We start from the raw sequence: 13,855 nt of genomic DNA on the forward strand, positions 1-13,855 counted from the left end.
CCAACCTAAACAGTTCTATGATTCTGTGATCATCTCGCAGCAGCCATGCCATGGTCTTAAAATTGGGTTACAGGCCAGGAAGAGGAGATGACCATAGTATTGACAGAGAGACACAGACAATTCAAACAGCCTGCAACAGCTGAAGGGACAAAGAAGACAATCTTTTTGCCTCAGGATGAATTTGCCATGTCCTCTTCCTCCATTCTTTCATTCTGAGTTAAAGGAATGCTCCTAGCAGTACACTGCCTGTGAAAAGAGGTTGTGCTGGCTGCCCAGCAGGCACATATGCTTGTTTAAAGGTCTGTTGGGAAGAAAGTTTGCAGACAGCGCAGTGTGATCTGTTGCAGTCTGAACAGGCATCCACAATGTACATCTGAACTTCTCCCCTCATCCCTACCCCTTACTAGTGAAAACTGACCCTCCGAAATGGAAATGCTTTGGGAAGTGGAAGAAATGATGAATAATTTATTGATTTATTTTTGCAAAGTTCTTGTATATTTTTAGGGTTTAAAAATATAAAGGGAGTCAGTGCCAAATTGGTTCTAGTGAGTCTTCAAATGCTCACTGCTAAATCTTTTCCCATTGATGCATGGAAAAAATATTTTTTGTAGGATTTTGAAAATTATAATCTAATAAAACACTGCTTTATAATTTGCTCTGTATTTTTTCTGTAGTGAAATAAAGTGTAGTTTTTTATTTCACTATCTAGATGGCACAGCTTTTTCTCATTTAGAAGAACTGTAGTCTCTTTTTTGGCTGACCTGTTTAGTAACATAAATAGGATAATCTATTGAGTACCAGTGTAAATCGGCTACTTGTTGCCACGATGAGTTGTCCTCAAAAGGACTCAATAACTGAATCTTTAAGGAAATCCAGGAAGGTGTTTAGAGGAAAGCCAAAATTCCATAGTCCCAAATCATGGCAATGCAAAAGCAATCCACAAAGTGTTAAAATTTCACTGCAATAAAATAATTAAACAACTGTATAGTGAATTTCTTTAATAACACTCTCAGCTACATTGCCAAAATTGAGATAGTAAAAAGGTAAATCTCCACTTAAATTTACTTTCAAGATCATACTAAAAACTAAATATTCTGCATTTAAATACAGCTTTTCTGGCATTCCACCTCTAGGATATGCTTCCATTGGTATTGCATGAATAAATGGTTAGCAAATCCAATGTTAAATGGATCAGTTCTTGTTTGTGAATTGGTTGAAGGTAAGTGAATTTGTCTGCCAGTGTTTGCATCACAGAAAACTTTGTGTAAGAAGTGGTAAAAAAAATCCTTATGTTGAAGACAAAGATTATTCTCCCCTTGCAATTCTCTTGCAATTGTAGCAGTGCCTAGAAAAGCGGCATCCTCTTCTGCACCAGTATAAAAATGTGTGGTCTCACTGAAACCACTGAACTGCTCTAATCAAAGGTGGGTTTGTATCTGATCATCAGAAGAGATGTTGTGTTGCTGTGTAAGGGTGTTGCTGAAGGTATGTTGCACTTCTTAACAACTAACTCTTCTTGAAGACATGCTCCTTCCAATACACATGAAATTCTGCTGTTTATTGTGAGGCAATGTCATGATAAAAGAACAGATGTCTCCAAAACAACATGGTGTCATTTTTCTGCTTGTGAAAATCTGAGAAGAATTAACAGGACACAGGACATAAAGAATTAAGAGGCATAAAATACTAGGAAAGGATGATTTAAATCAGAGCTTCCATTCCTGACATCATGACATAAGAATATGAATACAGAATTCAATACAATGAATTATTAATGGTTCCTTAAATATCTCAAAGACACATTACATGTCTAGCATCTTACTTGGGAAAGGCAGAGAGAGGAGAAGCAAAAGAAGCAACAGTATGTATTTTTTTAAGATTCTGGAGCTTTGGGAGAGATTTCTAGGGAATCTTGCCCGAACAGGCAATAAAAGTAATGGGAGACACTGCTAGTGCCAGAAGTGTTAGAGCTAATGTTAAAATTGGGTAAGGAAAAAAAAAAATAAAAAAATTCAGTATTTTACCAGCTGTACTGGCACCAGGCTGGCACTGTCTCATACACAAGCCTCACAGTGCTGCACGTTTGCACATTGACCCAAAGGAATTTTTTTCTTTTAGGAAGCAGGTGGCTATACCACAGAAAATGATAATAGCTGCTGGTGGGGGTACTTGACATATTAATAATTAATAATAATTAACAATGACACTCCCCTGGTATATTTGAAATTAAATACAGTTGAAATAGTACCATGGAGTTAAATGTGTTTGTGTGTGTAGTTTTTGGGTAAATAGCATGAAAGAGTTATTTGCTTAGTAATGTTACACATTTTTTACTACTGTGAACAATTAACAGAACTGCCTTTTGAAGCAATAAATGTAACAACAGTGTACAATTTTAGAGGTCAGAAGGTTTAGGAGTATTCACTCTCTGCACATGTTTATAGCACACATTGTTCTTTAAACTGTGGGAACACAGTGGCTGAAAGTTACTGGACAAAAATAGCTAAAGGGATTGTTGAGTTTATCATAGAAATAATGCAATAATGGAGACATAGTGAAGTGATAATGCTTTCTTACATGATCTAAAGCCACTCCAGTCTATTATGTACACATTTCCCTTGTTTATTCATCTATAAAGTCAAATGGTTAACCTTGGTTTATTTCTCCTCAGCTCTGCTGAGGCTGAACATTGCATCAATGACAAACTGCTGTGTACATGGGTGAAAGCAAACAGGTTATTTAGAGCTGTTATGATTGTTCTAATTTCTGTTCAAAGAAGCCAGTAAAATTTCATAACTGAGTCTGAATGGAAACATTAACTCTGGACTGAAAACAGAAAAGCTGTTTGGGGAGCAGGACACATGAGGGAAAGGAAACATTTAAATCATCCTTGAGATATGGTTAAAGGCCCTGACTAATTTGTAAGGAACTCAGACTCTGGCTGCAGCATAATTGGTGTTGTTTTTCTTGTTCAAGTCATGCTAGGCCAATGCTTTATCTTCAGCAAGGAAAATGAAACTTGCAGGTCACAACCCATGTGAGGGGTTTGGTGATACTGTCTTCATTCTCTTTACTGCACAGATGCTAAATCAAGGAAATATGCTGCAGAGTTTCTTTACTGCTTATGAGACTAGATTGGAACTGTGCTCAAATTTCTAACAGGCAATGCTGAATTTTACCTAAAAATATTTTCTGCAGTGTTGTCTCGTGTTTTGTTTCTTATGAGGCATATATGTCATCTGGAATCTGAACAAATGGATGCTTACATGAGTTAAATGTAACCTATAGGCTGACAGAAACATATTTATTATATGAGGAAAGGGACCACTCATAGCAGATGCAAGTTTTGTGCAATAACTGCCAACTGCTGCATGGGAAAAAAAAAAAGTATCTTAACTTCATTTTTTCTTCTGCTCATTTGTTATTCTTGTCTTTGGTTAGAGCTTTCATGTGGGACGGGGACACTCGCAACTAGACTAAAGTCTGTTTGTGAGATGTGTCTGAGCAGCTGCCTTTTCTTGGAGAAAACATGGTACATCAGCTTGAGCTGTGAAAAACACCTGGCAGCTCAGCATCTCCTTCTGCATGCAGCTGGTGATGGCAATGCTGTCAGTGAATATGGGCCCATCTGGCAATACTTGGCCTTGCTGCACCCTGAGACCTGTTGCCTTCTCTAGGGGGAGAAGGTGGGGAAGCTCAGCAATGTGGGAGAGTCGGAGGTTGCTCCTGTGGCAGTGTGCATTAAGGGCATGAGGCAGCTGAGGGAGGAGAAGCAAATTGCACAGAACCAGACTGCAAATGAATGGAATATAGAGTGTCCTTCATACTAGTGTGGAATTTTCTGCCTTGTTTTGCTGTTTGTTTTGTTTTCCTACACAAGCAGTGAGGTATTGAGCAGAGTATTAACTTGCAGAGCTGCAGAAGTGCTGCTTAACTATTCAAATGTAAATGGTTATTCAATCATATTCAAACTAAAAACCTTGTTATGAGAAGGGGACCATCTTTGCAGTTGCAATGGAAGTTTGCCTGAGCACCTGTGAGAGAAGAGCATGGGCATTATGCTCAGGCAAGGTCACAGCTTCTCAGCTGTGCTGCTGTTTTGAGGATGAAACACGTGATAGGGCTTGTTGCAGGTTCACCAGGCGTGTCACAGGTTGTTTTGCTACTTCTGCATAAGGCTGATACTGATACCCAATGCATGGCATGTGTGTGGGAGCACATCCATGGCATATATTTCAAGGTGTAGTTTATATTGTATACAACTGCTTGTGAGGAAGCGCTTGGCTCTAATGCACATTCTTGCCACGGTGCAAATTCTGGAATATAAATAAATTTAGTTCCTGACCTTCAATACCAACACACAAAAAACAAACAAACAAAAAAAAAAAACCAACCCAAACCAAAAAAAAATATTTTTTTTACCATTTGTCAGACCAGACCAGACAGTCCTCTCCTAAAAACTGTCCTGCTGGAGTCAGTTTGACTGAAAGGAGGTCTGAAGGCAATGAGGAAGATGTATTCTTCAAATGCTCAAGTTTAGCAGATGACAATGACAGCCTTTGGTTTAACAGCTAATTCCTCATGGGTTCCTTATTTTCTTTTTTAGAGCTGAAGTAGCAGTTTTGCTGTACCAGAACAGATCTGGTTGTACTAATATTAAAGTTCTTGTGTGGTTGTTGGTAGCAACTGATGCAGAGCCTGGGAATCTGACAAATTCAAAAGCAAATTCACAACTAGCCAAACTAATAATTTTTAAATATTATTTTTTTCTTGAGAAGCTTGAACTGATGGGTAGAAGGCTGCCTGTGCATGGGTAGTGCTGTGTTTAAAAAGATTATGTTTCTATAGGCTAAGAGGTTATTTTAAAATTCTATTTTCACTAAGCTCAAAGTTATTCTTTCCCAAATATTGTTTTCATTTTGAATTGCTGCAGAAGTCTGTGATTTTTTACTAGTTCTATCTTAGGTACAATTTTGAGGTGTTTCAGCCAGGTTTTATGCTTTATTACTTCTTTTCTGATTAACTGAACTATGCTTTCAGGTTTATATTCTCCAACCATTATTTTCACTGTTGAATGATAATGATGATCAAAGTTTGTTTCAGGCAGGCAATATTATTTCCAAGCAAGGCGACCTTAACTTCAAAAAGAATATGATAAAGGCTTATTCAGGCTCTGCAGCAATCGCAACATAAAAAATAACTTGGTTTAGTTTTAATTTTACAGTTGTGTACCTTATCATTGGATCATGTCTGTTCAAACTTTAGGATGTATTTTTATCTACAGGGGTGAATATGATTTGCACTGTATGAAGAAGCAGTGGTGGAGTGAAGCAGTCATAAACCAAGGCAAATTAAAGAAAACCTATACTCAGGCATATAGATAATATTCAAATAATTTATGCAAATTTACAAATTTTACCTTTTTACCAAATATCCCATTTCTTCAAATGGGATTTTTAATTCCCATTGTCCTAAAGTGCTGCTGGAGAAATTTTAGAAGGAAGAGTTTGTGTAAGCTGTGATTGATTACCAGGTGAGAACCATAATAAAGAACCATTTAAGAGTTTTAACACACTCAGAAGTTAAAGGTAGTGTTGCTGCTCTGTGGAAAATCCTTGGGTGTGTTGTGGCTGACTAAATGGAGTACATGCTGACTCATACATGAGAAACCAGGAAAACAGCATAGGCACTGGTTCTACCTGCACTTCTGCCAGCACCAACAGATCAAAACACCCAACATACCGTAGGCCATAAAGGACTGTCCCATCTGGATGGAGTCGAATCATTCGGTTTTTCACTGTCACCCCATGGACAAATGATTTCTTGTCATTTTGGAAATACGTGTCCGGCACCCAGAGCTGGTCAGCCACTCGGTTGTCCAGAGTTAAATTCAAAGGTATTCCAGAATAAGAGAGCCTTTTATCCCTCCAGGACTGCTGAAAGTACATGGTCAGGGTGTAGTCCTAGGGAAGAAACAAGAAGGACTTTTTGTATTTTCATACTGATTGACTGACCAGAAGTTTACTTTTGTAAAGTAAGAAGTTACAGCCAGATAGCATTGCATAGCACTGAAGATATCCTTCTGATATTCCTTCCTGATAATTCCCTCCCTTCACCCTGAAAGATCTGCCCTCACCCCAATCCAGAAAGGCCTAGCCCTCCTCTGAAAGAGCAAATACAACCTCAGAACGTAATGGATAACTTCCCATTCTGCCTCTGCTGGAGCTGCCAGATGTAATGACTTTAGATAACCAGGCATATCTCTTCTCAGCCTGGGAAACCTGGTGCTTTCTGTCCTTGCCAATTGGATTTTACTGTATAGAAAATCAACACCTTTTCTTGGCTATCATGTTATAACTTCAGTGAAATGCCATTTATGCAGCTTTTCAGCTTTCATTTTGTCTGAAAATAAATTGTTCTAAAGGCTTGTGGTCTGATTTACTCTCTTGTATATGTCTTTCTGGGAAATTGGTGATTTTAAAGGTAGTCAATTTTTTCAAGTGGAAAAGCCCATGTACTCTGCAGCTCATGGAGTTCTTAAAAGATGATTAGAATAGCAGTATGTTGACTACTAGTTTTCTCTTCCTCATCTCCTCCCCCAGCCCCATTTTAAAGTGACAGGTCACTTTGTCACACTTTTTTTAAGGTAGAAGTGCATCAAAATCATAGCTATTACTGAAAAAATTGGTCAGGAGTAAGATTTTCTTTTATGTGACAGAAAACCTTACTTCTGTCACCGTCACAAATCCTAGACTGGACTCTAATTTTTGAAGAAAAAGCATAAAAGCTGTCTGATACAATTTACAGTCTTCATCTATAGTGGCTTCTTAAGACTGTATCACTGCCATGAAATCAAAGCAGAGTTGTTACCTTTCAAAAAGACTTTCTACCTGAAATGTCGCATCCAACAGAGCTATAATACAGATTTAAGAGTGAAAGTTAATAAAAATACTGTTCTTTCTTGCCCTAGGCCAGTAGTTTGTTGTTTTGTTTTGTTTTTTTTTCTTTATGGATGAAATATCATGAGTGATGGTCAGTGGTTATATACAATAGGACACTTACATTCTCTGTGAATACAGACCCCAGATTTGCAGAGTTCATAAATATGCCCCTTTTCAGACCTGCAAATTGGTTGCTACCCACAACAGACACAAGAGGTATGCGGAAGGTTTGTTTGGTTTTTCTGCTGGCCTGAGTCCCTAGGAGGAGGTCAGAACATCTCTGCTTTTCAGACCATGCTGGTCTAGCCTGGAACTACAAAGTAATGCAGTGAGGTATATGCTGAGCTTTGCTGAGTAGGTGATTTAATTTAAATAGGGCTACAGAGAAGCATGAACACCAAGGAGGAAAGCTTTAGAATGTACGACTTAAATAGAGGTGAGTTAGAAGCATCACTTAGAGAGAAGTTTGCCCTTAGTTGTTCTTACACATATACAAAGACCAGCTGGGAATTGGATGAGAGAAAACAAAAATTAAAACCAAAACAAAAATCAACCAAACATGAAAGAACAAAACAAAACCCCCACCCAATACCACAAATATCCCACCACTGCACCACTATTCTGGTGCAGTTTTCATAGGTTTCATCTGTTTCCTAACCTGCCCTATTTCAAATCTCTTTAGGTAGAAAAGCTTTCATAGATGACTGATAAAATTCAATCCCTCAGTGCTGCACCTGGTATCCGCTACATCTTCTGCCTGATCCAGCAGAGCCTATGCAGACTGCAGCACAGATGGAACAGAAATTCTGATTATACATGATTATCTTTTCTCCTTTTTGTTTTTCTTTATTTTTTCGCTAGGCCTTAAGGCTGCTTTTGTGGAATTATTATGCTGTCCTACAGAACACCAAACAATTGAGTGTTTGAGAACCTAGGTAATGGTTCTCAAAGCTCAACCAAGAGAAGAATAGCCACGGTAAGCTACAAGAGATCTTAAAGGATGTGATCAAGTGAAAGAAAAATAAATTCTATCTCTTGGCTATGACTACTAGAAGAAGTCAAGTTGCTAATTTTTAGCATTATAGTCTGTTAAAATACTTTGTTTCATCCAACTGTGCTTTACACAAAATACTGCTGTTGGCAACACCACAGTAGAGAGAGCGCTCGTCTGATCTGCAGTTGTGCTATAGTATGGAGAAATACATCGCAAGCCAGCAAGTGTTAATGAGAAATGAAAATTTGAGCTTCATCCTAAAGGAATCTCAGTGTTTCTTAACTGAGCAAATTATCTAATTTTTCCATTCCTCAGTACAAGGGGGTATTACTCATTATTTTAATAAGAAAAATAGGCTGATATAATGATTGTAAAAGTCCCTGTTGCAGTAAGCTCATATTTTAAAAAGCGTAGTCAGAGACTGTTTTAATGAAAAGCAAATTACAGTTGTGCTATAATAACCCGAATTTTGTAGTTATAAAATTTCTAATTGTTTTTTTTTAATGGAATACAGCCTGACCTTTCTTATCTCTCATTGGCAGAGTATTAAATGCTGGCAAGCCTTTTGGCTAGCAGCATCATGGAGGTTCTTGTATTTTTTTAATATTGTATTGCGGTGTGAGTGAAGCAAGGATTTAATGACTACTTGTCTTCTACCCTGTAAAATTTGCTGGAGATTTTGTGCTTTCAAGCTCTGACTATATGAATAATTTCTGAATCTGTCACATCTGTAGTGGTAATTGGCTGCAGAATTTTTTTAGCTTCTTATGAAAACTTCCCAAGATCTCAAGCATCAGTCTAGATATGAAAATAAAACACACTGTACATAACTTTCATATTTAAAAAATTCTATTACTGAGTTTAAAAAAAAAGGGGCCAATGTAAAATTAAAAAAGAAAATCTGTTTCTGCTGCTAACTGTTCTTTCAAATGATTTAAATTATAGAAACATATTGAACATTTTTTTCTGAACTGTACTTTTCATAAGTAAAATAATCTGTAATTCTGCTGAAAAATCATGATATTTCAGTAGATTTAATAGTGCTGTTTATTCTTTCTAAAAGTGCCTCACATTTTCAGAGCATAGTGAACCTTTAGAATGGAAAATATTTGAGCACCAATGAAAATCTGTTTTGGTTTGTATCTGGTCTAGCTTCCATTTTTTCTGGGACAGATTTTGATTTATTAGTATGAGTTTTTTTCTCTTTCTTAGTAATTGTGCAAATTTTTTATTTCTTTGTATCAAACCATATATTTGTAAATATGTGTATACAGATGTTTACTATAGCTTATAAGTAAATCTGTATTAGTGCTTTATATTTATTTATTATTAGTGCTTTAATAAAGTGCATTAGGTTGCTAAGACAAATACATGCTAGTCCTAGGTAAGAGAGGTTCTGTGAAAATGTCAATAAGAGAAACTAGTCTATTTTACTCAAAATTGAAAGCTACTTTGTAATCTGAATTTAAGCAGCCTCACAGATAAATATTGGCACCGAGCCTCAGAGTTAATTTTAGGAAAATAAATTTCTCAGTAAAGAAAATTAATGGACCATTGAAGCATATTGTATTTGACGTTAGATGAACGATTTCTAGTTCCAGTAAGGAATAGACTGAAGAGTTACTATACAATAATAATTCCTTTTTTAATTCTGGGTGGGGTCTTTTCCCTATTTTTTTAAATTTTTTTTTTTTTGGTGCAATATGTATAGATAATATAAGGGCAGTAATAAATTTTTTTATTTCCTGATAAACCTCTGTAGATCTCTGAAACTAGAAGAGATATATTAAAATTAACTTAAGAATTTGGAGTTGCTGGTAACTTCTGCTCTGTGATTTACCAGTTCAGCACTGTAGAATATAATGTGTAATACATTGCTATATTATAATCTGACTTTCTGAGATACACAGAACTAGCACTTCACCATGTTTATCAGCTGAATTATGGATTCTGGTGGAATAAAAGATGAGTTCACATGTCTGCTGTACTGGTAGTTGATTTTTCTTTTACAAATTTCGTATTTTAAGGAGAAAATAGGGAATATTTTAATGTGCAATGTTCAGCTTGGTGGTCTAAAATACCTTTTGTTTTTCCCTTTTCCAAGGTGGCCTTAATCTAAGCTCTGTCATCATTTCATGAACTGAACAGCAGGTTAGCACATTGTGATATATTTACGTAATAACTGACCATCAAAGCCCACTCTGAAAGTCTTAACCGCTAAAAATGAATAATGTGGATGCAGTTATTAGCAAAAGTTAGCAAATCAAATAGTCTTTTGTGAATAGTTAGCTGTTCTAGGTCAACATCAGACACTAGCTCTCTACATGAGTTTGCATATGAAGGCACTGTGCAGCAAAATGAAGTGCACCAATGTCATACTTCTAATAGACAGCAGTGTATATTGGTAGTTGTGGGATGAACACTGCACACCCAAACAATCTTAAATTTAAATTTTATCCTTGGGAACCATCCACTAATACCGTATCTGTCAGCCTTGCAGAAAATGAGATGAAATGAAATTCAGATACACTGTAACTTAATCAAGACAAACATAATTGAAATTGCAATTTAAAATTAAATATGGAGTGATAATCAGAATATTAATATTGACTGCAATAATGCCATAAATGTAAAAAAGCAATATATGTAAATTCTGCTGTGACTGCAAACCCTTATTAATTGGGAAAGAGTATTTTCTGTGTTTATCTGATGCAAGAATAGTAAGGGCAGGGTTCTGAAAGAATTGGAAAATGCTAAATTTGCAAATTGTAAAAATCACACTCATTCCTACATTGCAAGAATGCTAATGTATCAGAAGCAGCTGTTAGCCGTTCAGCAAGTTAATTGTCCTACCTTGGAGCTCCAAGGGAAGCTCTATGTCCTCACCTGCAAAAGAGCTATTTTATAGTAGGAGGATACAAATGGTGATGTGGGGTTTTGGGTGTGGGATTTTGGGTTTATGTTTGGAATTTGTGTGTGTGTTTTGTTTTGGAATTTGTGTGTGTGTGTGTGTGTGTAATGTTGGGGTTTTTTCACTTTTTTCTATGAGGGCTGTTTTTGGTTCTCCCCCACCTCTTGCCTGCCCCTGATGCTCAATTCCAGATACTGCACAGAAGCTAGGGGAAAAAATTATAGGTGAAATTAGGGAGGAAGAATATACTGGTTCTACTCATGTTCTTTTCTAAGAATTTCAGGGGAGCTGCATCTCTTTATTTAGTCTGCAGTCCAGCCAAGCAAGGAAACTAGGGAATTAAGGGCCACAGTACTGGACCAACTGTACATGCCTTTATTTCTAAGGACATAGTTCAGTGTTCCTGTGGTTGTTTTCAGTGAAGACTGACACAGCATTTTACCCAGTTCTCCTTTTCTATCCAAAGTAGTGGGAAGAGGGGAGAAGAAGCATGTACTCAAATTATGCAGTACTCCCTGGCCTGGTTCACAGGAGGCCATGTTTCATGTGAAGTACACTTCTGACAAAGAAAATGAAAGAGAAAGCTAGGACTCCAGGACAATAGGAAAAAACCCTTCTATTTTCCAAACAGAAGCTGTTGGGTGTTCTTTAACAGGATCAGAATTTTCACACAACAAACATCAGTTTTGCAGAAATCAAGTTTTCCACCAGAAAATTACAGATTGTTTATAAATGTGAGACTTCTGTAGGAGAAAATATTGTGTCAGGTCTTGTTAGGCCAAGTCCTAGGTCCTATGTTCTGGTTAAACAGCCCCAGGTAGTGCTGCAGTCTGGGGGAAGAGGGGATGGAAAGCTGCCCAGCAGAGAAGGACCTGGGGGTGCTGGTGACAGCAGCTGAACATGAGCCAGCAGTGCCCAGGTGGCCAAGAAGGCCAATGGCATCCTGGCCTGTGTCAGCAATAGCGTGGCCAGCAGGAGCAGGGCAGGGATTGTCCTCCTGTACTCAGCACTGGAGAGGCTGCATTTTGAGTGTTCCGTTTGAAGCTCCTCACTGCAAGAAAGACATTGAGCTGCTGGAGCATTTCCAGAGAAGAACAACGAAGCTGTTGAAGGGTCTGGGGTGTACGTCATATGCGGAACAGCTGAGGGAACTGGGGTTGTTTAATCTGGAGAAAAGGAGGCTTGGTGGGACCTTATCTCTCTCTCTCTCTCTCTCTCTCCAGCTACCTGAAAGGAAGTAGTCAGTCTTTTAACCCAGGCAATGAGCAACATGGAAAGAAGAAATGGTCTCAAGCTGTACTAGGGAGATTCAGGTTGGACATCAGGAAGAATTTCTTCACAGAAAGGACTGTTTAACACTGGAAAGGACTGCACAATGAGGTGGTGGGGTCACCATCCCTGGAAGTGTTCAAGCAGCAACCAGATGTGGCACTTAGTGCCTTGGTCTGGTTGACAAGGTGATGATCAGTCAAAGGTTGGACAATGTGACCTCAGAGGTATTTTCCAACCTAAATGATTCTGTGATCTTTTACAATTTGTTTGACCAGTTGGTAGTTTCAGTGGGTAATATAGCGTCTTGCATTTTTGTTGTTCAAATGTGCTGATAATTGTTCAGGAAAGTGTTGGCATTTATAACTTCACAATTATGTATGTGGCATCACAGTTGGGTCTTACAGAAAGAAGCGAAGATCTAGCAAGAATCCATATAGCTGTATAGCTCAAATGATGATGCTCCTTATTGCTCAAACCACAGCCAAGAATAAGATTGGACTTATAATAATGTTGGAAGTGAAGGCATTACTGTATTGGGACCCAGTATTACTCCTTGAAGTCAAAGCAGAAGTCCCCTGAACTGCAATAGGATAAGAAGTACATCCAATCCTTACTGGAAAATCAAAGCAAAACATTTCTCAATTGCAAATGTCAACTATGAACTTATTGCATTTTGTTGAGTGTTTTAGTAATAAGACTTAGCAGAAGCAGTAATAAATGCTTCTGACATTTAAATGAGTTATTATGATAGTTGTGTTCCATTGGTTTTGCATTATTTAACACAGAGGAGGGTAAAATCCCAATTTTATCTTGTGTGTTGTTTTGCCTCCCGAAAAGAGTAAGGACTTCTAAACTTTCAAACAATAACCCACTGCCTTATCCTTTGCTGCTATTTTCCCCTCTTATTTGAACTTTGCTAACCTGAAAGGCTTGAATGTGCCATTTGCTCTTTGTATAGGAAGAAGAGAGATGATAAAACTAATATGGATCTCTTTGATTAGAAGTGGACTTGCCAAAATTTAGCAGGAAGGTAAGGTAGGCTTACAGATGTGCTACTGTTACTCCTCACTGCATGCTGGAAACTCCTTTAAGAAAGAAGAAAAAGTACTATACCACTCTCAAACTTTCAGCTGTATAACCCACTGTATGGGATAGCAGTGAGATACACCAGTATAACATTTTTTCACAGTTCAAATTTAATACCTTGTCTGTCTTAAGTGGCTATGTTGCCAGCAAAAGAATGAGAACATGCCCATGGTATGATTCATATTCCTAGAAAGGTCAACTGCTTTTAGTAGGAAACAAGCAATAGTATGTATTCCCACGATATTTGATTTTGCTTTTGAAGCTGTTAGTCTTTTTTTTTTGTACAGAGGGTAACACTATCATAAAGTTACATGTGGGGATGGGTGAAGAACAGGAAAAATATGGCACAGGAGATATACACACTTAAGTTAGATGTCATTGTAATGAATGCTGGAGTAAAGAAATAAATGCATATATACAGTAACTATATTCAATGTGTTCATACATTTTTTACAGGCAGCAAATAACAGTGTCCTTGATACTTTGGCTCCAGTGAGGGCACTTGATGTTTCAGAAGGAACAGCTGAAGAGAAAATAAAGGAACAGAAAAGTTTCTTACTGCCAAGTAGCCCACAGACCAACATATGTTAATAAAAACCTACATACAACTTTTAAGAGCAAATTTAGACAGCAAGACGTAAAAAGAAAAAC

The 13,855-nt window shown here is 37.5% G+C and overlaps 1 protein-coding gene across 11 annotated transcripts in view; it reads right to left on the reverse strand.

Moving 5' to 3' along the window:
* The window catches only part of GABRB1 (gamma-aminobutyric acid type A receptor subunit beta1), a 120,617-nt gene that overhangs the window by 54,320 nt on the left and 52,442 nt on the right, over positions 1-13,855 (reverse strand). For 8 of the 11 annotated variants that reach the window (XR_001520966.2, XR_001520967.2, XM_015624489.3 and 5 more), the window contains exon 3: positions 5,743-5,963. Coding sequence is in view for 9 of the 11 variants with exons in the window: in XM_015624489.3 (XP_015479975.1) it covers positions 5,743-5,963 (221 nt within the window). In the remaining 2 variants the exon portion in view is untranslated. Of the gene's footprint in view, positions 1-5,742; positions 5,964-13,649; positions 13,728-13,855 lie in introns of all 11 variants that reach the window. The other 3 variants (XM_019006375.2, XM_015624493.3, XM_019006378.2) reach the window with 1 other exon arrangement.

The sequence above is a fragment of the Parus major genome, chromosome 4 (assembly GCF_001522545.3).
Source record: "Parus major isolate Abel chromosome 4, Parus_major1.1, whole genome shotgun sequence".
NCBI classification, from domain to species: Eukaryota; Metazoa; Chordata; class Aves; order Passeriformes; family Paridae; genus Parus; species Parus major.